Below are 24626 nucleotides of genomic sequence, written 5' to 3'. Positions count from 1 at the left end.
CACATCACTAATGTTTGTTTTCATTTTATTATAAAAAAAAAAGTATTTGAGTCCACAGTTTTTTTTCCTTTGTACAGTAAAAAATATTAAATAAACTCCCAAAGTTCTTAGCAGAAAGATAGAGGATGGACTTTGGGGGAGAGCAACTCTCCTCCTGGCAGGGGTCGAGAGGGGACGGGGTCGGGGTGGTCCAAGGGAAGCAGCAACTGGGACGAGGCAGAAAGACGGAGAATGACTGTTCATATCTCCTGCATTCTCCTCAGTTCTGTGCAACACAGTTCATTTGGATCGATATTCTTCTTTGAATCCAAAAAAAAAGAGAAATTTTAATAAAAGAAAAAAAACAATACAAGGAGCCCATCACGCTCATGTTTCACATCCCAGCCGATGTACTCGAAAAGTTACAGGCACACAGGTGCGCAGCCCCCCCTCCCCAAGTCTCCCAAGCTCCAAAACGAGTGTCTTTTAAGGAAGGAGTGCACACACATTCGAGGGAGAGGGCCTGCATGTTTGCGAGGGAACGCTCCGCTCCCTTCCAGCATGGCGGATGTCCGTCACGCAAGCTGGCCGGGACATCGCAACGATGTCCTCCCGACACGTCAAAACTCACAGCAGACTGTTGACGACTGCAAGAAAACACTGACTGACATCTGAATGTTTTTTCACCCCCCCGCCTGGACACAAACAAACTAAAGACATGATAATTCAAACAAAAATGTCCACTAACCCCGTTCAATAACAAAAATAGATTTCTATAGGAAATGTAGCGCAGTCTCAAGGTACATAATGTCCCCAACCCCAAAAAGAAGACAATAAATAATGCAAACCAAACATAAAAAAGAAAATATGCATCATGTTTGGATTGACATGAATAATAATACCATTTTCACTCTGCAAAAACAAAACAGACTGAAATGCAGGAAACAAAAAAAAAAGTTATTTGCATTATTCCACTTCCTCTTTAATTCTTGAATACTTAAAAACATGTCTTAAAAGGCATTTTCCCCCTTATCCTCCAAAAATATGACCTTTCACACACTGTATTCTGCAAGACGCAGGGGTGCGACGCAACCCCCCCATCCCCTTTGTCCACGATTGGCAAAAAATATATTAAACAGCAATAACTTACAATTCATTTACTCTAATTTAATGACTGCTTGATTTATTGTTCATCTCCCATAGGAAGTTCAGTTCAATGCATCTTTAGTGAAAACATTTTAAATAACATTTAATCATAAGTATAAAAAAAAAAGAAGGCTAAGTAATAAAGATGGATAACACTGTCCTGGATGAGTGCAGTTTGTGCGAAAAATCGCCCCCCCCCCCTCCCCCCAAGCTCAATATGACACATGAAGTAGAATTCCTACATGATGTCTAAAGGATTGTGATTGATGTTCTGGCCCAGCGGGTCCTGGCTGCTGCCCCCCTGCCCATGGAGAGCCGCCATCCCGCTCAGCTGAGATAACATGGCACTCTGCTCCGAGCCAAATTGTTCCATGGAGTTCTGTTGCTGCTGGGACGAAGGCTGCTGCTGCTGCGGCGCCACCAAACCCGGGTGGTGCTGGTTCAGGTGGGCCGGGTGGGGGGAGCCCGTCTGCATCTGGGGCGATATGTGATGAGGGGACGGCTGCGGCTGCATGCGCGGCGACGGGCTGGAGTGCGGCGGCTGCGACTGAGGTCTCGGCGAGGGCTGAGGCGAGCGCACCTGGTTGGCCAGGGAGGTGGGAAGCGTCTGGCCTTGCAGGTGGGGGTGCGGGGACTGGGCCATCTGGGGGGGCTGCTGGGGGCTCATGGGATTGCTGTGCTGCGCCGGCGAGCCCCCGGTGCCGAGATGTTGCTGCTGTTGTTGCAGCAGCCTCTGGTGGAGGGCTTGCTGAAGGAGGGCCTGAGAAGGCGGGGGGCCGTTTTGACCCGCCTGAGGGCCCTGGGGCGGCTGCGGGGGACCCACGCCGCCTCCGCCGGGCCCCGAATCGCCCCCGGGCAAGCCCGCCATGGAGTTATGTTGTTGCATCTGGAGGTGGTGCTGATGCTGCAGCCTCTGCTGCAGCGCCGCCGTGGCCTGTTGCTGCTGGTATGACGCGCCCTGCTGGCCAGGGGGGACCCCGGGTTGTTGCGGACCTCCTGGAGGGCCCTGTCCCACTGGGGGTGGCTGCATACCAGGCTGGCCCATGTAGGTCTGGCCCTGCGGGGGCTGGGGTTGCTGAAACTGACCGTGATTGACTCCCATTTGCTGCTGCTGCGATTGCTGCTGCTGCTGCTGCTGCTGCTGTTGCAAATGTCTCCTCATGAGCAGCTCTCGATATTGGGGATTGTTCAGATTGGCCATTTGTGGGCCCTGGCCCTGCAGAGCTCTTCCGCCGGCTTGTTGCTGCTGGAGCGCTGCAACTTGCTGCTGCTGCTGCTGCTGTAAACCACCGAGGACCGGTCTCTGTTGCTGTTGCATTTGCTGCTGCTGTTGCATTTGCTGCTGTTGCATTTGCTGCTGCTGTAGCTGAGCCATCGTGGCGATGTTGGCCCCCGCCTGGCCCCCCATATGCATCCCCGACTGGTTCGCGCCGGACGCGTTCATGTTCACCTGCGGGCCCCCTCCGGCCATCACATTACCGACGGCCGCCCCGGTGGGTCCCGGACCTCCCGGGCCTCCTTTGTACTTGGAGGCTCTTTGTTTGATAAACGCGGCCATGAGTTGGGGGTTGGAGCGCAGGATGTTGAGAACCTGTTGCTGCTGGAGCGGCGAGCTTGGCGAGCGGAGAGTGCGTAACAGATCCTGCAGCGCGGCTTGGGTGATGTTGCCGCCCGGGCCGGCTCCCGGGACGCCGGCAGCCCCCGGCCCGGCTCCCGCGAGCACCGCACTGGCGGCGCCTTGTGGCGCCTGCTGCTGCTGCTGCTGCTGTTGTTGTTGCGCAATATTCATCATAGCAGAGTGACTCTGAGCTTGCTGCTGTTGCTGCATTTGCTGTTGTTGTTGCTGCGCTACCATCAAAACCTGATGACCCATTTGGTTCATCATAGCCTGCCTCTGCTGGGGCGGCATCCCCTGGCCTGCCCACTGCTGTTGCTGCTGCGGGTTTTGAAGGGGAGCGCCCATCCTCTGCTGTTGTAGTTGAACCTGAGATGGGATCTGTGGAATGTTACCTTGCTGTTGTAGCATGGGTCCACCGGCGCCAACCATCATCCCAGCCGTAGCGCTCTGCTGCTGCTGCTGCTGCTCCATGTGGGCCCGAGCAGACTGCATCGCAGCTTGGTTTTGCGGCGGCATGCCCTGGGGTCCCGCCGCCCCTCCGCTCCCCGGGTGTCCCATGGCCATCTGTTGACCTTGGCCCTGTTGATGGTGCGGGTGAGGAGGCATGAGTCCCGCGGCCGCTTGCCTCTGCAGCGCCATTTTCCTCTGGGCGTCTGCCACCCTCTGGATCTTCATGGCGATCTCCACCGCGGCCGGCGGAGGGCCGGACGGCTGCTGTTGCTGCGGAAGAGCGGGCTGGCCTTGGGGCTGGTTGGGAGGTTGACCTCCGACATTTCCGGCCATGACCGGACAACCGGGTTGCTGGCGAGGCGGTGTCGCAGATCCGAGAACTGGTTTTCCTTGGGATTGGTGCAGCGGAGATGAGCCGGGGGGTCTGTTAGCAAACACGGGCATGTTGTTGGGGTGCTGGTGGAGCTGCTGATGGTTGGGTCCGGCTCCGCTTTGCTGCGGCTGACCCTGCGACAGCATCTGATGCTGATGTTGAGGGGAGCTCATTAAGCCCCCGGTGCCGCCGCCTCCCCCTGGCATCTGCTGAAACTGGTGGTGAAGTTGCTGCTGCTGCGGAGGCATACCACCAGCTTGCGGAACTTGCTGAACCCCGGGCCCAGGACCCATTGCTTGCTGCGGCACCGCGGGCATGGTCTGAGTCGGCGTCTGAGGGGTCGGCGGCTGCGTTCCGACGGACGTCGGCGTACTGGGTGCCGTGATGCCATTTGTGCCAGGTGACGGCAGTCCCATAACGGGTCCTCCTGGTTGACCCCCGGCGGGCTGCCCCACCCTCTGCATGCTGGCCATCCTCCGTCTTAACATCTGCGCCTGTTGGAGCCGGTGCTGGAGTTGCTGCTGCCGGAGTTTTTGCTTGATGTTTAGGCAGAACGGCACGGGACATTTGTTCTCCTGGCAGTGTTTGGCATGGTAACAGCACAGAGCGATGAGCTGCTTGCAAATGGGACAGCCGCCGTTGGTCTTGCGCTTGCAGCTTTTGGTGTGCTGAACAACGCGCTTCATCTTCTGGCACGACGGCAGCGAGCAGTTGGCGTTGCGGCACTGGCACGCGTGGACCAGCGACTGGATGCAGCGCTGGATGCTCAGGCGGCGAGAGTCGCCCGGGCTCTGGGTGGACGCTGCCGCCTGGTTGTTGCTGTCGTCGTCCAGCCCGAGTCCCAACTTGTCCATTTTGTGCTCGTGGCCTTTAGCGTTGTAGCACGTAATGCACAAGTCATAGTCCTGGAAGGGGGAAACGGAAGAGTACTGTAATTACCACAATCTAGAGCTACCAATTCAAGTTCCCTACCTAAAATAAGCATATTTATTCTGGTTGTACAATCTTTCAATGCCTTTACACAAGTTCACAGGAATTCCAATCCAATAATCAAGAGCCCACGGCCCCCAATTCTCACCTCGCAAACAGTGCAGTGGAAGCGCGTCTCCACGTGGTGTTTACACTCGTTGCAAGTGTAGACAAAACGGTCTTGGCTCTGGTTATGGAGCTCCACCAACATACACATGGAACTCCACATGGACCGCCTGAGAGAGCTGAACTCCAGATGCTTGTCCCTCGCCAACGTTAGGAAGGCGTCACGGCCATCCATCAGGTCACAGGCCATCAGGGGGTCGGGGTCAACGATGGGGGGCAGGGAGTTGGCAGTGGGGCCAGCGATGAGCCGGATGACAAAGAAGACCTGATGAAGCCATCAGATTGAAATGAGAATCAAACATATATCGCAAAAGATTCACGTATCCTCAAATGAGCACTAACCTCCTTATGTTTCTCCATAGTGGCATAGAGCTTCTGGGATAGGTCATTGGACACGTTGGGCATTCCCGGCTTCTTCTTGTTTGCTCGGCTCATGCTGCTCTTGTTCTTGCTCGTCTTTTTGTTGTTCTTCTTTTTGGCATTCTTGCTGTCTCCTTTTGTGGCCTAGGACCATCGCAAAATCAATTTTAATGTCGCGGCAGCCGTGACAAATAAACGCGATTTGGCGCATAGTGACTATCATGTGACTCACGCTTACATCAGTACTCTCATTACAGGTACTGTTCTCCTCCCGCTTCCTCTCCTCCTCCTCTTGCTCCAGCTCCTTGATACTCTCTTCCAGAACGTTGGGCCAGAAGTCTCCCTCAAAGTACGGCAGCTCCTTCGCACTGGTCAGGCGGTCCTCTGTTGCTTGTTTGAAGATATCCTGAGGAAGAAATAGTTCCGAGCTTGTTTGAGTACAGAGTCTTCTTGATTAAGCATACCGTGTATACAATTACCCACAGAAATTGAATCAAAACTAGAACATTCACGTATATGGATAGGTAGAGAAGGTCCCCAATGAATCTCCAGTTCTGTTACTCCCATAGGGCATTGGTCCCTAACCACCGGCCGTGGATCAACTGCTACTGGGCCGCATCCGAAAGGATGATGTTTTAGAACTGATTTAGTTGAATGGTTCTTTCGATTGCGCTTTGTTGGGCTTGATCTTTGTTTTTTGGCGCCACCTCTGTGCACTGTTGATATCATATTTTGTAGTGAGAAGGATGGTGTGGCTTTAATTGAGAGGAGTCAGCCTTGGATGCGTTTAGCTCATTCGCATTTTACAGTAGTTTGTGCCAGGTATATGTTAGCATATCGTTGATAAGAACTCATTTGCATCTAATTAACGTTGGTGTGATCGGAGGAACTAAAGTTATTACCTTGTAGTCATGAACTATGCGCTCAGCCACCGCCTTGTCCAGCATTCTTTTGTACCACTCTTGCAGCCTTTTCGGCTTGGGAATCTTCTGATCCGGTGGGTGACAATGGAAGATGTAGTCATCGCCCTCACTTGGGGGACATGCCCAAATGTGACCTGTTGTAAACCTGAAGCGGGAAATGAGATACCGTGGTCATTGAGAATACATTTTCAATTTTTCCAGTCCACGCAAAATCGTCTTTGAGGCTACACGCTGCTGTCCAAGCTTACCCAAGCCTCTTTGCATATTCCAGGTACCCGAGCAAGATCTCATGATAGACAGCGGTCCTGAGGTGTCGTGGCTTAAAGAAGTGAACGCTGTCCAGGTAAGAGATATACACTCGTCTCTGGTTGGGAGGGGGACAGTCAGAGCCGTACTCTTGAACGTGCATCCCAAAAAAACACACGTCTGCTCCATCCACATCCTCAAATGCAAATAAGGCTTTCATTCTGTATGGGAAAGATTCTGACATCTCCCCACTGTCCACAAACCTGGTAAATCAAAAGAGAAAACGCCATGATGAGCAAACTTTTCACAAACTCACGATTAAACAGAAGGCTGACCACATTGGGACATTTTAATTGTATGCTCACATAATTCATTACTACATTCTCAAACTGAATCAATAAAACAATTTGTGTTTCAATTGCTCTACCGTGCTGAAAGATTATGATCTCATGAATTATACTTCTAATCATTCATCCAGCAAATTCAGTTCAGTAAAATCTCAATAGTTTTCCCCAAAAAACATTTGCAAACATGAGGTATCCTACCTAGACTTCATGCCTGGTTTGACTTCAACCACCTTGTCGGAGACGTGGACCACACGGATGGTGACCTCGCCAGCCTCGGGGTGGTTCTGCCGTTTGATGTAGTCATTCACCCGTGTCTCCAAAAAGTTTCCCAGCTTGGTCTGAGGAAGCCCTGGATAATAATGGCAAGCAGTTTCATTTAGGTCATGGGAATTGAACAAATCTTTCTATATGTGAAGACTTTAAGCAATTTTATTACAGCTGATCACCGATTTTGCATCAAATGGAAAAATCGTGATATTTAAGATCCAATAAGATCGGCGTAAAGTCTAGTATATAATAAATCATGATACATCATATCAAACTTACTTTTAGCTGCATATTTGTTCTCTTTCCGTGTCTTATTGGCCATCTTGAGACAGTTGTCGCAGACAAAGCTGCATTTTGGGAGGAAGACAAATAAATATATATTTATGAATTTGAAGAACAGACATTTTCAAGCACAACAAAGGATGTCAAAAAAATTCAAGTTCTGGTTATTTGTCACACACATCAATTTCAAGAGGTAAAAGGTAGTTAAATTCATTTGCGTTAACACTTCAAAACCAACTGGCTTATGAAAGCGCAAAAATCATGCATAAAAGTCCGTGTTATTACATTGTTGACAAAAGGTTTTGCTCACCCTGAAGGCCAAATGGTTTCATTATGCAGGACACAGATCTGGTGCATTTTACGAGCGCAGTCGCCACATTCCACAAGCCTGAGCAAGAAGGAAAAAAGCAGACAAAAGGTGGAAGACAATATACCATCAGTTCAGAACACTATGGAAATTCATCATTTTGCTCCAAGCTATGAAGTATAAATAATTTCTGAGAAACCAAAAAAATGACCATTCTTGCTAGTTTGATTATTGCTCTTAAGAATTAAAGAGAGGCTAACTGAGATGAATTTTGAATGATGACCATACCTCTATTATTGCTAAACATTTGCAGAAATTTGAAATAGTTACACTGGGACTTACAACTCAGGGTCAAGCGTGTCATTCTTCTTTCGCTGGAATTGGTCTTTGTTGATGGACCTGTCAGAGAGAAGAAGAAACCCCGTGTCATCTTTTGCCTTTGCAAATTCAATTGCATATATCAACAAGATCGCAAATTACATTGCAATAAATAATCCAGTGGCACAGCGAGGCCAAATTAGGATGAAGTCGATAAGATATTAAATTATTAGATTCCAAACAAGTTAGAAAAAGATAGTAGAGATAATACATGAAAATCTCCATCATTTTTTAACAATTGATGGAATGGTGTAGATTTAGATAAATGTTACATTCTAACCAACGTGTTTGATATCTGATGCTGCAAGAATCAGGTCGCCGACACGACTATCTAAACTAGATCAGCAGAGGATTGAAAGCCGGCGAGATACGTTATTTGGAAATCGAGGAGAGAAACTCACGTCTGAGGCTGGGAGGGGTCATCGCCCAGGGAGACACTCTCGCCCTGGATTTCGTTGAAACACTTCTCACAGAAGTGGTACCTGTCAGCAAGAAGCCCATATTTTGGTGAACTACACCGTTCGCCATCAGCACAGCCAATCACAGAGAGGGCACGAAGAAGCAGCCGCCAATCAGGGCAGGGCGGGGCAGGCCAGGGGGCGTACACACAGGAGGAGGCAGAGGGCAAGGAAGGTCGTCGCCAGCAGCCAATCGTGATGCAGAAGTGTTGTGTGGGCAGGTGTTTTGATTTTGAGCGTAAATTTCGGAGTGGATGATTGGTCACACCAAAGCAGGCCAATGCAGACATCACAAGCGTTAAAAAAAGGGAGGGAGAGAAGGGGAGGGGAAGGGAGGTCAAAATGAATATTAAAAAAAAAAAAAAGCGTGAAATAAATCGTGACAGATCAGACAGGGACAATGAAGGTATTGGGGGTGGGGATGGACAAAGTGTGAACAACAACCAACAGAGGACAGAGAGCCAAGGCAAAGCAAAGATTAGCGTCAGACGTTCAGTGGTAAACAACAACAACATTACACCGACATGAGAGACCACTCGGAGCTATGGAGGAGGATGGGGCTCACTCTCCAAAACATGGGGGTGGATTAGGAGAAATCTTATGGTTGAGCAACAAGAAGACCCATCATCCTTTCGCTTTATTTATAAAGTGGGAGCCCTTCCCTCGGATGGCGAGCGAGTTTACCGCCCCACTCCTTCAAGTGGTCACGTATTGAGCATGTAAGCTCCCTCAGAGGAAAAAGCCACAACTTAGCCAAATTAGGAACAGAAAAGTCAGGAGCCCACTTTATGAATGACAACAATGAAAACCTACAGTACATGATGAGCTATGCAGATGAATGGCAGGGTGATATTTGAAGCCAAATTAAAACTTATTAGTGATCGTACCACATCAATGATACTAAAGTGCAAGAAATACCGTATTAAACGTGCAGATTACGAAAAGAACTTGAGCCGAATTGACTGGACTGTTGCGGTTAATGCCGCCGGTGTTTTCAAATTCCTCTGCATGATTATTATTTGTATGTGTGCTTGTACTCCAATAAGCAGATAGACCTTACCTGTTCTGGTAGCTAAAATAAGCAGCATCACGCTGGATGGTGCATAATTGTTTCCCATAGCAGCATAAAGTTTGGGGGGAAAACTCAAACTGGGGGAAAGAAAAAAAAAAAAAAAGACATTTAAAAAAAAAATGCAGGAGGCTCATTCATTATTGAAGGAACAACGTTGTCGAAGATGTTTCCTCACCTTCCTACCGCAGCAATATCCCAAGCCCTGCATGACAGGATCGATCTCGGTCTCAAACACCTCAGCCAGCTTGGAGCAGTACTTGTACACGCGGGACGTCTTGCGGTTGTACAACCAGGCGTTGTTGAACATCAGCCAGATATCCTCCACATACTGCCACGGCTCTTGGTACTGCCCCGTGTCCAGTTTCCGCTTGATGGTCGACAGGTCCATGGGGTTCTTCACGATGTCAAAGTAGTCCTGGTTCGGAGAGGGCGCCGTCCGCATTCAAAAATCGGGTCGAAAAAAAAAAAGTGTAGAAATTGAGGTGGTTGAACGGAGGGTGAGAAGAGAGAGCATATCCGAGAGGCCAAAATGAAGGAGGTGGGGATCAGGAGTGGCATCAGCAGCGACGTCAGGCATTGCAGATGGACCAGAGTAGGGAGAGAAGAGGGTGCAGGGGGACAATGTTGTTGAGCACTGCAGAAAAGAGGGTTTGTGTGCAAACAGAGAGACATGACAACTTCGGCCCTCGAGCTCTTCGCTTTGCACCCCGACATATGTCTGCCAATGACAATTGACAATGAGTATGCAGCTACTCCTACTGTTTATTTTTTTTTTATCAAAGTTGACTGCAGAAGATTTTTGTTGTTGTTGCATACACTGCTCCAAAAAGTTGGAAAAATTGGGTGAAATTCAAGGATGAAACTACAATTCATTAAGATAGAATTGAAAACTTCAAAGGACTGATTGGGTTCAACGTTTGGTGTGTGAAGGCGATTTCTACTCTCGTCCACGTCAACATGCAAAAAATATCAAAACAATCGGCACAATATTTTGGATTATTTGACAGTGAAAGCGTGCTTGGATGGGGAAAACAAACATTAGGTGACAAAACCAAAAATTTAGTGATGATCATTTTTATATTTATACACATTGAAGAGGACAAGAGTAAGAGTGTGTGTGTGAATTTTGGTGACAAATGCTTTTAGTTTCCATACATTTAGGAAGGCTAGCGGTTTTACGGGAGCCGAGCCAGCAGGTCTATGCTAACTCTCACAACTAACAAGCTATCACATCCCATACCACCAAAAAAAATCCAGCATGCAGGAATGTTGAGGATGCATTTACAGATTCATGTAAAGACGGAGGCATCGGGGGACTTTGAAAAATATGAAAGCAGAGTTCTGCTGCTGCAGAGACGAGGCTACAAAAGCGAATGTGCACCATGGAAGTGGACCTGGGAGGAGATATCAAGCTATTGCTTTTAAATTAAAATCTGATTTAAGAAGCGTTGAACAATTATGCTAAAAAAAACGCCTATATGATCGCATTGTATTTGCATATCTTGGTGAACAATAACAAAAACAGCAGAAAACATGACTATGATAGGGGAGGTTCACCACAGAGAGCATATTGAAAGATGTCAGTTATTGACGGAGTTCCCCAAAACAAATTAATGAGCTAATATCATGTGCTCGATTAAAAACACACACATTGATCTTGGTATTGAAAAATGAAGCATCCTGGATTTAGCCAACCCTTAAAATAGGGCCAAATTAAATCTACCTGTATAGGTTACATTTGCATGTTAGCTTCATTCTAAAATTTCACATAAAAGCATAATAAAAGTAACCCAAACTTGAATGGAGTAGTGTATGTTTTTGCAACTGAAACCTGCTTTACGATCATCAAAATTATTTGGATTAAAAAAAAAAAGGGGGGGGGGGGCTGGCTCAGTGCTCAAGAATCTTAAGAGGACTGGGTGCAAAACTAAGAACTGAACAGAGCAAACGGCAAAAAAGCAGACAAAGCTTTACGTTTTTAGCAACATGGCGTTTGGCATTAACAGCACCAGCAGCGTTAGATCAAGGTGGCATTAATTCAAGCCAACTGTGCTGAGGCGAGGCAAATATAGAGGAATGAATATTGTAGGCTTTTTCAATTTTTCTACCGTCAACCAATTGTTTGAGGAAAAATGTGTTCTTGTTGGAGACTCAACCTAACTATGAGAGAGGGGCTGAGAGTTTCTTAGAGCAGGGTTGTCGAGTTACCATGGCAACATCACTTCATACAAATACCCTTATCCCCCGTGGAATAACTCACATCAACTAATTCATACGCTAGTTCTATTTATATAATTTATTGCATATGATGTCAAAAGTTGACTTTTTTGTATCAACTTATTAGGGATGCACCAAAATGAAAATATTTGACCGAAACACGCAAAAAAGGAATGCTTGTGGAAAAACCAAACCATAACTGCTTTTGAATGCACCATGTGCATTTAGTTAGTGGGTAGCGCTAACGCTAAAGACTTGTGCCTTACAATAACAGCATATTTGATGAGCAGGTTCATCCGTTTTCATGCTGTTTTGGTGTTTTCTTTTTTGGGGGCCGAAAATGCATTTTTATCTCAAATATTTCAGTCTCTGAAAATTCGGTGCATCCCAAGTATTCATAGCAACCTAAATCAAGAAATGTATTTAATATGCCTGTTAATACTGTGTGGCATAACACGCACACACAACATCCTCAATATGATGATTACTGGCCCCGCCTTTACACACTGCCTACTAACACACTGCTACTGGTGAGGAACTGAACTAGAAAGCAAGCGATGGACCACTAGAATGACCAAAGATGTATGATTCACAAGAGGCAGAAAAAAACAAAATTGAAATGGAAAATGGCTAATGAATCGATATGATAAACAAAAGCAATTGGATTATGAACACTTAAATACTTAAATATTTTGGCATGTATCGTATGTGTTATGCATGTTTGACAGTCTTTGAGCGACACCAGAGGCTCAGAATATATCATATTGTATCAATTGTGGTTGGTATCCATCACCAAGCTCTGATATGTATTAGTCATTAGGAAATGTTCATAAGAGCAATTGCTTTGATTTCCAGGTGCGTAGACGTTTAAACGAAGAGACAGAAACATACATGCCATCTCATTTTCCTAACCTTTGACATGCAAGGGTAATAAAAGAATGAAGGCCAGAATATGCCTATAACATATTTCAAATACGCCATACAGAAATTACAGCGATGAAAAACATGATCGAAAGTTTGATGGATGAATAATATAAAACAAAACAAGATAAAATAAAAGAAAAAAAACTACATTTTTAGAGGAGTTGAAGCAAAATGGCAGCCAGTGCAGTCCCTTACCAGGTTAGTTTTGTTACTAGTTCGAATACGTACGGGTATTCCCAGTAACTGGGGGTCCACCGGCTGACGGAAGGGGAGGGACTCGGGGTCCTGCCGGTACAAAGCCTCCAAGGTGGGCATCAGAGCCTGACGGAGCTCCTCTGGCTTAAAGACTGCACCAAAAAACAGGGAAAACAAAAAAATAGCACAAAGGAGGAACGGACAAAACATTAATTGTGACAACTATCATTTTATTATTCATGCAAGGCCATGTTTATTAAATTGATGCATTTCTCCTAATTTTTTTTTTTTTTTTACTGTGTGACTTGTTACTTTTTTAAATAAAGCATTTTTAATTTATAATATACACGATGGAACAGATGTATTCTGTTGAAATTAACCCAAAAAATTGACGTGTGTTGAGCTAAATGGCAAAATCATAACATTGCTTGTAATCTAGATTTCAGGTATACAGTGATTTTTTTTCCCTCGATATTCAAATTTTACTTGTGTATGGGGGTGCTCCCCTTTTTGTGAAAGACAAATATTAAATGTTTATCAATGTTTTATAATGACTGGAATATGGATTTGGGATTGGAAAAAAAAAACATTGGATTTCTACAGCTGGGCTATACTGTGCAATTCACACATTATTTACTATTTTACTACATCTAATAATTGATTATTTCTCCCACAATTTTAAACTTTGTTATATAATTAATAGACTGCTGTCAGCAGAGTAAAAAATACAGCAACTGCAGACTTACTTTTCTTCTTGCTCTGAGTGTTTGCTGGGGATGTCTCCTCTTGCTCTTTGGGCTCTTTTTTCACCTCTGGCTTCTTCTCATCCCCAGTTTCCACTGACGAAGAGTTAGAAGATGACGATGTATCCATGGCCTCTGCTTTACACCCATCTTCTGACAAATTCTCCTTCTTTATCTGGGATGGAGACATGATAAGGCAACAAATCATTGACTTATTTTGAGGAACCATTTTGAAACTTTGTGAAGTATTTTATTCATTTTTTTTTACGTCTGCCTCGCACGCAGAGGTCGGGTTCAACAGTGGATCGTGCATGTTCTTCGCATGCACACGTGAATTTTGTCCGCACACACCCATTTCCAAAAACAGGCATGGTAGGCATGGTATCGAAATTGTAACCCTAAAATGGGTTACATGCCGACTTCCACACCACATTTGACGAAAACAAATGAAAACTATTAAATGGCTGGCTTGTGTGGCTTGAGGGGCGTCTTACCTCAACCTTTTCCTCTGATTTATCGTCCGGCTCAACTTTGCCAGTCTTCCCCAGAGACTTGCCCTCTCCTTGGGTTTCATCTCCTTCCTCCTCCTCCTCCTCCTGCTTTTTCACCTCCATTTTGATATCCTCTTGAACGGGAGCGGGACCATCCTGCGGGGCAAGCTGGGAACTTGCATCAGTGCTGCTGCTGACTGAGGCTGGTGAAGAAACCTGACCATCCGTTGTTACAGGAAGCTTCGGTGACAGCTGCAAAAAATGTGGATTAAAAAAAAAAAAAAAGGAGTGAGAGGGTCAGATGATTCAACTTGACTTTGTGAATTAAAGAGAGGACCACTTAAGGCGGTTAAATTGTGACATCTACTCACTGGGGTTGGTGGCAGCTGTAATGGCACATGTGCGTTCTGGATAGGCACCAAAGAAGCCTGAGCTGCCTGGGGGCCTGAGGTAGGAGCACCCCCAAAATTCTGCTGTTGAAACTGATGAGTCTTCTCAGAGTTTCCCGCCTGCCCCGGTAGTTGCTGCGGCTGAGATGCTTGTTGTTGATTCTGAGGAGGCAGCTGGGGTGTACTCGGGGTCTGTGGCTGCGGCGTCTGAGAACGAGGTAACGTGGGAGTCGTCTGATGAGGTTGAGGCGTTAAGCTGCGTGCTGGTGAGGGAGAGTTTGTTCGGATGGGCGGGCAGTGAGGAAACGTGTTGGGCTGGTTTGACGTGGAGGATGGAGGCAAATTAGGCAGAGGCCCTGTGCCGCAGACACCACCAGCCCCTAAGGAGCCACCAGAAGATGCAGAGCCGGGGGCGGGGTTGGCAGATTGGGCCGAAGGACTGCCGGCTGGTAGCGAAGGTGGGGTTGGCATCTGGTTCTGCTACAGAGGACACAAAGAAGAAGGGAGGAGGAGACTTTGATTCTACTGAAAATGTTTCCATCTCATCAATCAATCAATCAATCAAATTTTATTTATATAGCCCTAAATCACCGAAGTCTCAAAGGGCTTCACAGAATGAAAAGAGGTCGTACAGACACATCTTTTCAGTATAAGGTACACAACAGCATCCCCTGTCAAAGCTCCCAGAAGGGGAAGGAAAAACTCAAAAACCCCAATTTGGGGAAAATCAGAAACCTCCAGAAGGGACCACAGGTGGGAGGAGCCCCCTTCCAGGCCCACAGGTTGAAGTGGATGCTGCATGTACCAGACACACGTTCCTTTATTTAGATTTTAAACATTTGTTCTAAAAATGTATGTTAAGTGGATTCACCAAGAGCCAGATTACTCATCTCATCTCATAGTCAAGCTAGATAATCTCTGGCCCTAAATCTTTACCAGCGGCACAGCAGCCTGAGATCCTGGCTGGTTCACACCAACGGGACCAGAACCAAGACCGGGACTGGACCCTGGAAACTGGCCCGGTGGGAGGTACTGGTTCTGTAACTGCGTTGTATTTGGCTGACCCATTCTTGCAGATCCCATACCCATCTGAAAGGAGACAATGTAAGTGCTTGTTAAATATGAAATTCACTTCCATTTAATAAATAAGTCCTTTTGTTTTATCACAGCCTTCTGTTTGGTATGAGTGTGTGACATTAATTATAGTAATTTTAGGTGCAGTGATACCCACCTGGTTCATGGGAGAATTAAGTGGAAGTGGAGGTGTTGACCTTTGACCCATGGACTGCATCCCCATCTGACCAAACTGGTTCATTCCTACATGGCAAAGAGGAGGAAATTTAGCAACATCTGCTGGTACACATAAAATTAATTCATCTGAAAAACCCACAACAAAATTCAGGAATATAAAAATATGTTCTATGACATCAATGTTAATTTTGTTGTAAATATTTTAGGTCGCCTCTGCCTCACAGACATGTTTGGCCGTCATATTCGTGCTTCAGATATCTGAAGAACTTTGTGAACTTAGTGTAGTGGTAGACCGTGGGAGGCTTTCAAAGTTTAACCTCTCAGAGAAACCATAGTGTGTGTGCTTCAAAATCATTGCAGTTTCTTAGTTCGCCTTTAGATGGTACTAAATTCTACACACCGCGCCTAACATTTTGGAAAGTGTATTTCATTTTGAAAAGAAAATAAACTGTTGTCACTGTATTAATACAATTCAATTACACTTGCAGAAACCTGCAGAAAAACTGGTGAATCGCATGCACCCTCGAAATGCTTCCAAAAAAACTTGAAAAAAACTCACCTGCTGGGTTCTGCATCCTGTTTGCCATCTGATTTGGTCCTCCGGGTCGGATCATGGACGGATCGGCATGAGGACCATCTGACGGGGTGACAAGTTGTTTACAGAAATCCAAAACGTAATCGTCATCAACGCCTAACATAACACATTTTCAAAAACCTGACATTTCAAGATTGCAGAACTCTGGTTTGTATTTTTGATTATGGAAATTGGACCATTCCAGTACTTACTTGGAGGTTGCCCTGGGGCCATGGGGGGCTGACCCAAGCCGAGAGGACCCTGTGGGAAGCCTGGGGAGGCCAAGCCAGGTTGCCCTGCCATCATTCCTTGCTTTTGAAGACGTGTCCTCCTCTTCTCCTCAAGCTCCTTTTGGATCTTGTAGATCTTCTCTGCAAGTAGGTGGTAGTACTCCGCCTAGAGAAGAGTAGCAGACAGATGTAAGAATGTTACAGACTGATGCATAAATGATAACCGATGACAATTTTTTTCTGAAGCGCTGATTGCAAAGAAAGAAAGAGAAGCGTTGTTTACCCTACTGTTGGCTGACTCATACATGTCCCCCTCGACTTTTCGAGCATATGCCACCAGGTTTTCCATCCGTCGATCCTTCAGAGCAGCCGGGTCAGGAGTAGGAAAGATGGCTTGTACCCTGCTCACAAACAGACAAATTTACATTCCAAGTGAAGCTGACTAAAGGCTGAGAAGTGATACCAGACAGATAATGTAGGAAACGTTTTTGACAATGAGTAGAATTGTTTGGTAAAACATTGAAATATTCGGTAGACTCACAACTTGTGCACGAGGTGGTTGCGCAGGTCTTGCGTGATGTCTTCATGCCAAGACTTCCTCATGGCTGCAGAAGGAGGCGCTGCAGTCGGCATGGATCCTAGGTTCCCCCCGCTATCGTTCATCATACTGCGGTGAAGGCCAGAGTGGAATACAATGAACACATTTGGTATGTTAGAGGTGGAAGTCAACACTCAAAATTTCTTTATAATAAAATGCACTATGCGCCCCCACGAGTCAAACAATATTTGCAATATTTTGTCCAATTCTTTGATTTTTACATCAAATGTATTTCATATCTAAGAGAATGTATTGAAAAATGACACCGGGGAGCTGAAATTTCACCCAGATTTCAAAGTTCAACATGGAATAACCGTTTAGTTTTCACATTACTAGGAGTGTGCCATCCCTTAGTTAAAATGTGAGAATGATATGGAGGAAAATGACCAAAAAAAGGTCAAAATACCGCACAAGGATTAAGAACAGTAAAACTGTTAATGCCACTGAAAAGTAGTCCTACCTCTGCGCATTTATGCTGTTTTGCAGCATAGCATCTGGCAGCAGGGACGCCTGATGGTTTGGGGGCTGCACTCCGCCATTCACTCCCATTGCGTTTCCTCCTGGGTAGAGATATTTAAAGAATACATTTTAAGTTTAGTTACGATCAATAGGTCACAGTCTATAAAAAATGTAAATAGGAAAAAAGGGCAAGCTAACCCATGACATTCAGATTCCGCATCCCGGGTTGCCCCTGAACACCCTGGTTTGCCATGTTGGCCTGGGGTGGCTGTGGTTGCATCTGGTTGCCCTGGTAGGTGAGACCGAGCGCAGCGTAGGCCCTTTCGATGGAGCTTGGATCGATCTGATTTGGTGGGTTGAGGTTTGGAGCATTGGATTGGCCACCGGGTACTCCTGAACCTAAAGAGTTCACCAAACCAAGCCCTGCACTACTGACAAGAGCTGGGTTGATGGGCAGATAGACAACGAAAGCAAGATCGGTGAGATTGAGGGAAGCCAAAACAAAAAAAACAAAACAAATATGTGTTATGTACTGAAAGTGGTGCGTTTAAAAACACAAATGCACATCCATCCGTGGTGACACCAAGAAAAGCACTCACATTGCTGGTTCCTCTTGTCTCCAGCGTTTTTCAAAGGCAGGCATACAGGACAGTCATGTCGCGTGCAATTCTTCCAATGAGAGATGATCTGTCTTGATGAGGCACAGTGCGCCACTAAGACAAAAAAGACATAAACAGGTTTAAATTAAAATGATGACCAAGTGACAATTCTGGGACAATAATAAAAACAGGGCAGTGGAACGCTAAATATATATTGATAAGCAATAACCTTCAAAGTACTTGAAAACTGCCATTATAACTCCCTAAAACTCACTACGGCTTCATTGAACTCACCCTGGCAGGACTTGCCAGCCTGGCAATGAGTCATGTGGTTAAGGACGTTCTTCATGGTGCGACAGTGAGGCAGGTTGCACTGCCTCACTTCCCCGTTAGCTTGCTCCCTTCGCTGGCACTTGTGGGCGTGGAGCAAGAGGACCAGCTGCTGTTGAATGAGCTTGCGCTTCTCTGGGTCTGCTGTAGGGGGCGCTGCGCAGGGACCTGCCCCTACAGCACCAAGTCCAACCTGAGCCGCTCCCACTGCTGCTGCTGCTGCTGCCGCTCCACCAACGGATACATTGCCAAGGCCTGGAGGTTGCTGCTGAGGCATCTGGAGATGAGACAAGATATAGAGCATTGATTTTTACGTTGCTGACATCTTTTGGAAGGCAATATGACAAGTATGTGCTATTTCGGACAAGTGGGCATGGTTTAGCAATCAGGCAAGGGGAGCAGGAATCTTAGTCTGGATATTTAAACCTGCACACAGCTACTATAAAAAGATGTCACCAAAGATTTTGCAAAATAAAACATATTTCTTGGGTGTTGAATAATAATAATAATAATAATAAATAATAATAATAAGAGCTACTACTTAAGTGTTTACGCATCTCATCCCGGGTGTGTATAACACACGACAAAAAACATTTATGTACAGTCCTACTGTTCAGTAATGAGGGGGATGAATTATCTTTTTTTTTTTTTTTTTTAAATATCATTCTCACCATTCCAGGCATGCCTTGACCCGTTGGCACCTTCTTCTCTATGTTGAACTGGCTGGCCATGTTGTTGGCCATTCCGGTCTTATTCTGGAGTTGTGGGCTCAGCCCTGCTCCAGGCAGCCCCTGGCCAGCAGACTGACCATAGGGACCACCATAGGGGCCCGCATTGGCAATCATATTCATCTGTGAGGGGTGAGAAGAAAACTAAAATATTAGAAAAAAGGGCTGGTACAATTCTAATGCATGTGAAGGACAACAATGTTAGGAGCCTTAAGGCCAATTGATTCTTTGTAATTTAATAGAGGCATGATAATAACCACTACAACACGACTTTAAGAGTCAAATAGTTACTTCAGCATTTGTACATACAAGCTAAACAGTAAAGTTGCAAAAATAATCTTAAATCATGTATTTATATATGTTGCATTCTATGGGAATTTGTGCTTAACAGCCCCATCTTTATCCAACTCAGGGAATGGCCATTTTGTGACTTGCTGTCAACTGAAAACATTCACAACATTTACAGCTTGTGAAAGTCACACGACCATGCAAAGAAAGTAAGCCATAATTGGTCTTGACCCAACTCGTGAGGAACAGTGACAATTTCTTGTTAACTTCCTCTTAAAATGTGACTATTTTCTCAGGAACTCTTTCATTTATGCACCAAAAGGGAAAAAATGCCCCCTCTAATGCAAGTAGCCCGCAACACCGAAGTTGTGAAAATAAGCGCTATGGATAAAAAATAAAAATAAAAAAAAAATAAAAAATAAATAAAAATAATCAACATATAAATTAGCACAACACGTACAACATTAGCATCCTGGTTGTTATCATTAGCTGTGGGTGCAGTGAAAGCTAGGTGCTTTGCATTTATGCGGTAGGCTAAACTTGAGCTGTTTACGGTACAGTACAGTACAGTACGGTACACTTGTCTAACGAATAAAAGTCATCCATTGTAGTGTAAAATTAACTTCAGCAATCCTTTACTTGACTTATTAAAAAGCAGCGGAGTGTACAAATAAAATAAAAATAAATGCGTTCATGCATTTTGTTCTTCAGAGCAAGATTTTCCAATGTAATAAATCAGCGTATATTTACCTTGTTCAGTGCTCCTGGTTGCTGTGGTCGCATGCCAGGCTGACCACCGGACCCCATATGCTGACCACCCTGCTGCTGCTGTAGTGTCTCAGATAAAAGATTACTGTTGTTACCCAAGCCCGCACCGCCAGGGTAGCCCATTCTTGACGAGCCGTTCATCACGTGACCCGCCATCAAGCCTTGCTGTTGCTGTCCGTTGCTGCCCCTCTGGGAACCCATCATAGCTGCCCGATTCAGCGAGCCCACCCCTCCGACCATTCCAACCTGCTGCATTAGTCCAGTTTGCTGCTGCTGGGCCTGGGGAGGCATGCCTTGAGGTGCACCAGGGGAGATGCTGACGCCTCCCAGAATGCCCATGGAAGCCCCTGGTCCTGTACTGTTGGAAGTAGGGCCACCCTGCTGTGATGGTCCACCAGTACGCAAAAGTTCAGACAACTGTTTGTGTTTTGCAGCAGCATCCTGGCCACCTAAACCAATCCCTCCAAGACTAGTATGGAGCTGGTTGATGTCCCCTCCATTGGTCAGCCCCAGGTCCGAGGAGCTGATGAGCTCGTCTGGGAGGTCATGCTCGAGGTCAAAGAGTGAGCCAAAATCTAGAAGCAACAAAGTCACAATTTACAAGACAGTAAAATCTCTCTCGAGTCTTACAGACATTTTCCATGTGGGAAAATGCTCATTTTTCCAGCTGTTTTTTTGATCATTTTATATCATGAACGACAAACTACTGAATGAATGAGCGGGGTCACAAAATAAAGTTTTTAAATGTATCATTTTCTCGGCTTCTACACAAAAACAGAGCGCACTATAAATGCATCGAAATACTGTAGTGACGTCAGTGAAAACCATTCAAGAAAAGCAAAGACCTCACAACTGCAACAATTCTCCTAACTTCTAAGGGAAACAAAAACTTCATTAAAACTAATGAACGCACCAAATCAACTCGGTTTGTGTAACTGCATTCTGATTAGGAGGGGATTATAAGAAAACATGTCAAATTCAAGGTACTAGGGCCAAGTCCAGCCAACCACCTCATTCTGTGTAATAATGGTATTCACTTTTAAATATTTTATGCTGAGATAATTATTTTATTGGGTTTTATTTTTTGATAAACGCATCATATTTTATTGGAGTTTCTCAGCAAAAGGTTTTTCACATGTATACACCAGAGTCCATCTCAGTGACAATAAAAGCGAATCTGATATGACACTGATATTGGTGGCATGTTTTGTGTCCACACTATTGTTACTATACTATACAACTATATTTTCCCCCCACGATTTTTCATTTTCATTTCATTCAAGTGAAATTCCGATTGCTATTTAACTATCAACTTGTAGCGTATATGATATACAGTACTATGACGTGAATACATAGAAAATTGTTTTAAATACGATTATAAAGTTATTATACAGTTATAGACAATTATACAGTACATTACATGTTTGAGAGAGAAAACTAATAACACACTTGCAAACTCACAACGATGTAAGTTTTTCTTGTGTTTATTTTGTATGAAGCGTTGATAATTCAAAGTTCCGTTTATTTAGAAATGCACTTCACGGTGAATCAAGTTGAGAATTTGCTGCGAAACTATGTTTTCTAATAATCAAAGGTGTAGGAATTATATCTACTGAAATGATGAAATACTTGTAGTATTAGAGTTCACGCCTCCAAAAAGTATAGTTCTCTTGTAGTTATTGGAAAGGTCAAAACGGGCTTAAAGTTTATTCAACGGTGGATTTTTTTTTATTACTAAATGCATCAATATAAAATTAAGTAGAAATGAATTAAAATTGTTTAGAAAAAGTGGAGCTCGATGATTTGTGAAGCAGCGGAGCATTGTCACTGCGCTGGTAGACAATGGAGGGAGAAGGAGAGGGGCATTGTCGGTAAAACAAAAGTGAAAACCACTTGGCCTTAAGACGTGAAAGGGACATTTTAAAGTGCTCTGGGATTCATTTAAACCCCACGTCTTTATCAAGAAGAAAAAAGCAGACTTCGGACATCATTTGCTATTTGATTCCAACGCTTTGCACAACTTCAATCAAGTGTCGAACAATGGTTAGCTGCTTTAGGACAGTTGTTCTCCTTAACTTGAGTCTATCAGCGGCTAACTATATGTCGAGTGCACTGAAAGTATGATCATAAATCTCCACCCACAAGTATTGCTGCAACAGAGACGCGTCTTTCTGGTGATCGATAAGTTTGAGCAAATCAACGCTGATGTGTTTAGCTAACCTGCTAACCAGTGCTGATGAGCCGGTGGCTGCAGTTTTTTTTTAAGAAGCTCGACAGCTAGCCCATTCTTGTAGCGTCACGTTCATCCAAGAGCTATTTTGTAAACAATGTTTTTTCAAGCACTTTGAGAGAACGGGCCATTTTGCGTCTGCTTGATAACGTCCGTCCATTTTGTCCACTTTTAAAGCAGAACTTTGACGGCGACTGAGGTGGCTCGACTCTCCCATTGTTTGGAGGTGGATCTTGGTAGTCGCTAGCTTAGTTAGCGCATCGATGCTAACGCTTCAAAACATCACTCGGAGAAAGTTGAGTGCACCAGCTCCACTTTGGTTTTACTCTCTCGCAACTTTCGTCCAAAAGCGACGAAGAAACACACTCGCGCACCGAACAAGTCGTTAATATGTTTGTGTCAGAATCGAATCATGCAACTTGCAGATTGCAAGTTGAGTAACTAAAAAACGCACACTCCCAAGTTATTGTCTCCTCGTAAACAAAATGGGACACGAAATCTCTACATACCGTTTCCATCACTTGCAGACACCGAGAGCGCTGGAGAGGACAGCTTTGGCCTCTTGGCTGAAGACGGGCCGGACTCCAGGACATTATCGGCCATATTTTTGACAAATTCAAAGAGGGGGAAAAAGTTTTAGATCCACAAAGGGCAATCGCGTTCTCCTTATTTGCGTCTTCTAATCCGAATTGCTTCTGATCGTCCCCCCACCGCTTGGGGGACGGGAGGGGAGAGGACGGCTGCGTTGGAGTGTTCACCGCTCTCCGTCTCGGTTTATTCCTGTGTGCAGAGATCAACCCCCCCTCCCTTGGCGGAGAGTTTGTTTCTTCGCAGATTTGAACAGAAGGAGGTGGGAAGGTGGAGTCGACGTGCGGCCCGCTGACAACCTCATGTAGCCTCGGCTGCGACACGGCGATTGTCCCGGGATCCGTCCTCCGTCGCTCTCTCGGTTTTATCCGCCATAGTCGGCGGAGAAATCCAGTAGTTCGACCTGAAACGCTCCGATGAGGAGTCCAACGGGAATCCCGATAAACACTTTTGCGGGCGGTGCTTTTCTCATGCAAAACTGGGTGAATCCTCGGTTGCGTTGGCAATTTTCCTCATGTGGCCACACATCGTTGCAATTTTCCAAATATCAAAAGGCAACCAACTGGTGCGTTGCGAAAAGGGTTTAAATGCGGCTCCCGTGTTGGAGGGGAAATGGGCAATGCTGCACTTGGGCCGAAAGGAATAACGTCTGCTCGAAGAAAACTAAAATGGTCACGCGTGAGATTGATCTGTGCACTTCAGTGTTTGAATCATCCAAGGCACTGGGTCCACAAGAACGGGCTCATATTGCACATCTGCTGGTCGCAACCCCTCGGCGCGATTGTGCCTATTGCAGCATGCAGGCGATGCAAAGAAACTTGTCAAAAATCACAAACGGTGCAAACGCTTCTGAAGCACACTTTATTCGTGGCTAGAACAGTTCCGGGGGAGCTAATTGGCAATCAGCGGCCAGTCGGATTGATCCAATTAGCCTTGTTTGATTTTACAGACTATCGCTTATCTCCGCTCCAGATGAGCATCCTCCTTCATTGAACTCTCGTTAAAACGCTTAAAGCAAGACCGGAGAAACCTATATAGCCATTCGCTGCTCTCGACGATATCTTTGCCGGTCTACAAGAAGAGGAAAAGATTATTTAAAGAAAAAAAAACTGAAGTAGGAGAGCTGCGGAGATGATGTGACAAACATTGACGTTGACTCGCTGAGAAAATTATGGCTATTTCGGAAGCAAAGAGGTCCACATCGGCACAACAATAACGACACCCCCCTTAAAATACTTGGGGTTTAAAAAAAATCCCCATTGACTCTTTGTGATGGAGAATGCCCCCCCTTCGCGTTGATCCCGACAATTTCTCCTCTTTAAACCTGTCTTTCTTTCCACCTCTCCCTTCTGCCCGACAGCAATTTATTTATATAATTGTCTATGTGGGCTTTTTCCTTCCTCGACGACGCACGCATTATTATTTTTCATGTTTTCCTGCACCCGTTTTTCGCAAATTCCCCCGCACGCTATGATATGTAGCCCTCTTCCGCGTCTCCGCTCCGCGAAACACCCCCTTCTTGGATTTTTTTTTCCCAGAGTATTTCCTTCTCATATATAAATATACATATCACCGAGTGCCGCTTCCTCGCCACGGCCGCCTTCTCTCTCCCGGTGCCGTCTTTTTCTCTCTTTGTAAAACGGACGGAATTCGGCCAGGTTGTTTTCCAGCCGGCGGTTGTCAGAGTGGCTGACAGTGGTCGCCAGAGTCACTCCTTCCCTCG

At 45.5% G+C, this 24626-nt stretch overlaps 1 protein-coding gene across 2 annotated transcripts; it reads right to left on the bottom strand.

Moving 5' to 3' along the window:
• Positions 1-8: 8 nt before the first annotated feature.
• ep300b (EP300 lysine acetyltransferase b) lies at positions 9-23356 on the bottom strand. Of its 2 annotated transcripts, none has more exons than XM_088436779.1 (30): positions 22825-23356; positions 20068-20660; positions 18973-19152; positions 18266-18578; positions 17972-18085; positions 17571-17813; positions 17374-17473; positions 16857-16982; positions 16599-16716; positions 16298-16481; positions 16071-16148; positions 15492-15577; positions 15197-15349; positions 14243-14740; positions 13875-14123; positions 13384-13555; positions 12671-12789; positions 9477-9716; positions 9290-9378; positions 8173-8253; positions 7736-7792; positions 7397-7474; positions 7084-7151; positions 6736-6886; positions 6193-6453; positions 5924-6089; positions 5260-5427; positions 5004-5165; positions 4645-4926; positions 9-4471 (listed from the first exon to the last, which is right to left on the bottom strand). In XM_088436779.1, the coding sequence occupies exons 1-30, from the start codon at positions 22916-22918 to the stop codon at positions 1364-1366; spliced, it is 8331 nt and encodes a 2776-aa protein (XP_088292905.1). In that variant the 5' UTR covers positions 22919-23356; the 3' UTR covers positions 9-1363. The 2 variants fall into 2 exon arrangements, with proteins under 2 accessions (XP_088292905.1, XP_088292906.1); XM_088436780.1 differs by having other exon boundaries at positions 14243-14737.
• Between the last annotated feature and the right edge of the window lie 1270 nt (positions 23357-24626).

Source organism: Hippichthys cyanospilos, chromosome 16 (genome assembly GCF_059441005.1).
Source record: "Hippichthys cyanospilos isolate Australia breed blue-spotted pipefish chromosome 16, RoL_Hcya_1.0, whole genome shotgun sequence".
Classification (NCBI taxonomy): Eukaryota; Metazoa; Chordata; class Actinopteri; order Syngnathiformes; family Syngnathidae; genus Hippichthys; species Hippichthys cyanospilos.
The sequence above is the reverse complement of the archived record's forward strand: the minus strand, read 5'-3'. Positions and strand labels throughout refer to the sequence as shown.

Coding starts and splice junctions, on each gene's coding strand:
- ep300b (XM_088436779.1), bottom strand. CDS start 22,918: ATGGCCGATAATGTCCTGGAGTCCGGCCCGTCTTCAGCCAAGAGGCCA. Junction 18,086..18,265: donor GGCTGGCAAGTCCTGCCAGG/GTGAGTTCAATG, acceptor TTTTTGTCTTAG/TGGCGCACTGTGCCTCATCA. Junction 7,793..8,172: donor GACCCCTCCCAGCCTCAGAC/GTGAGTTTCTCT, acceptor TCTCTCTGACAG/GTCCATCAACAAAGACCAAT.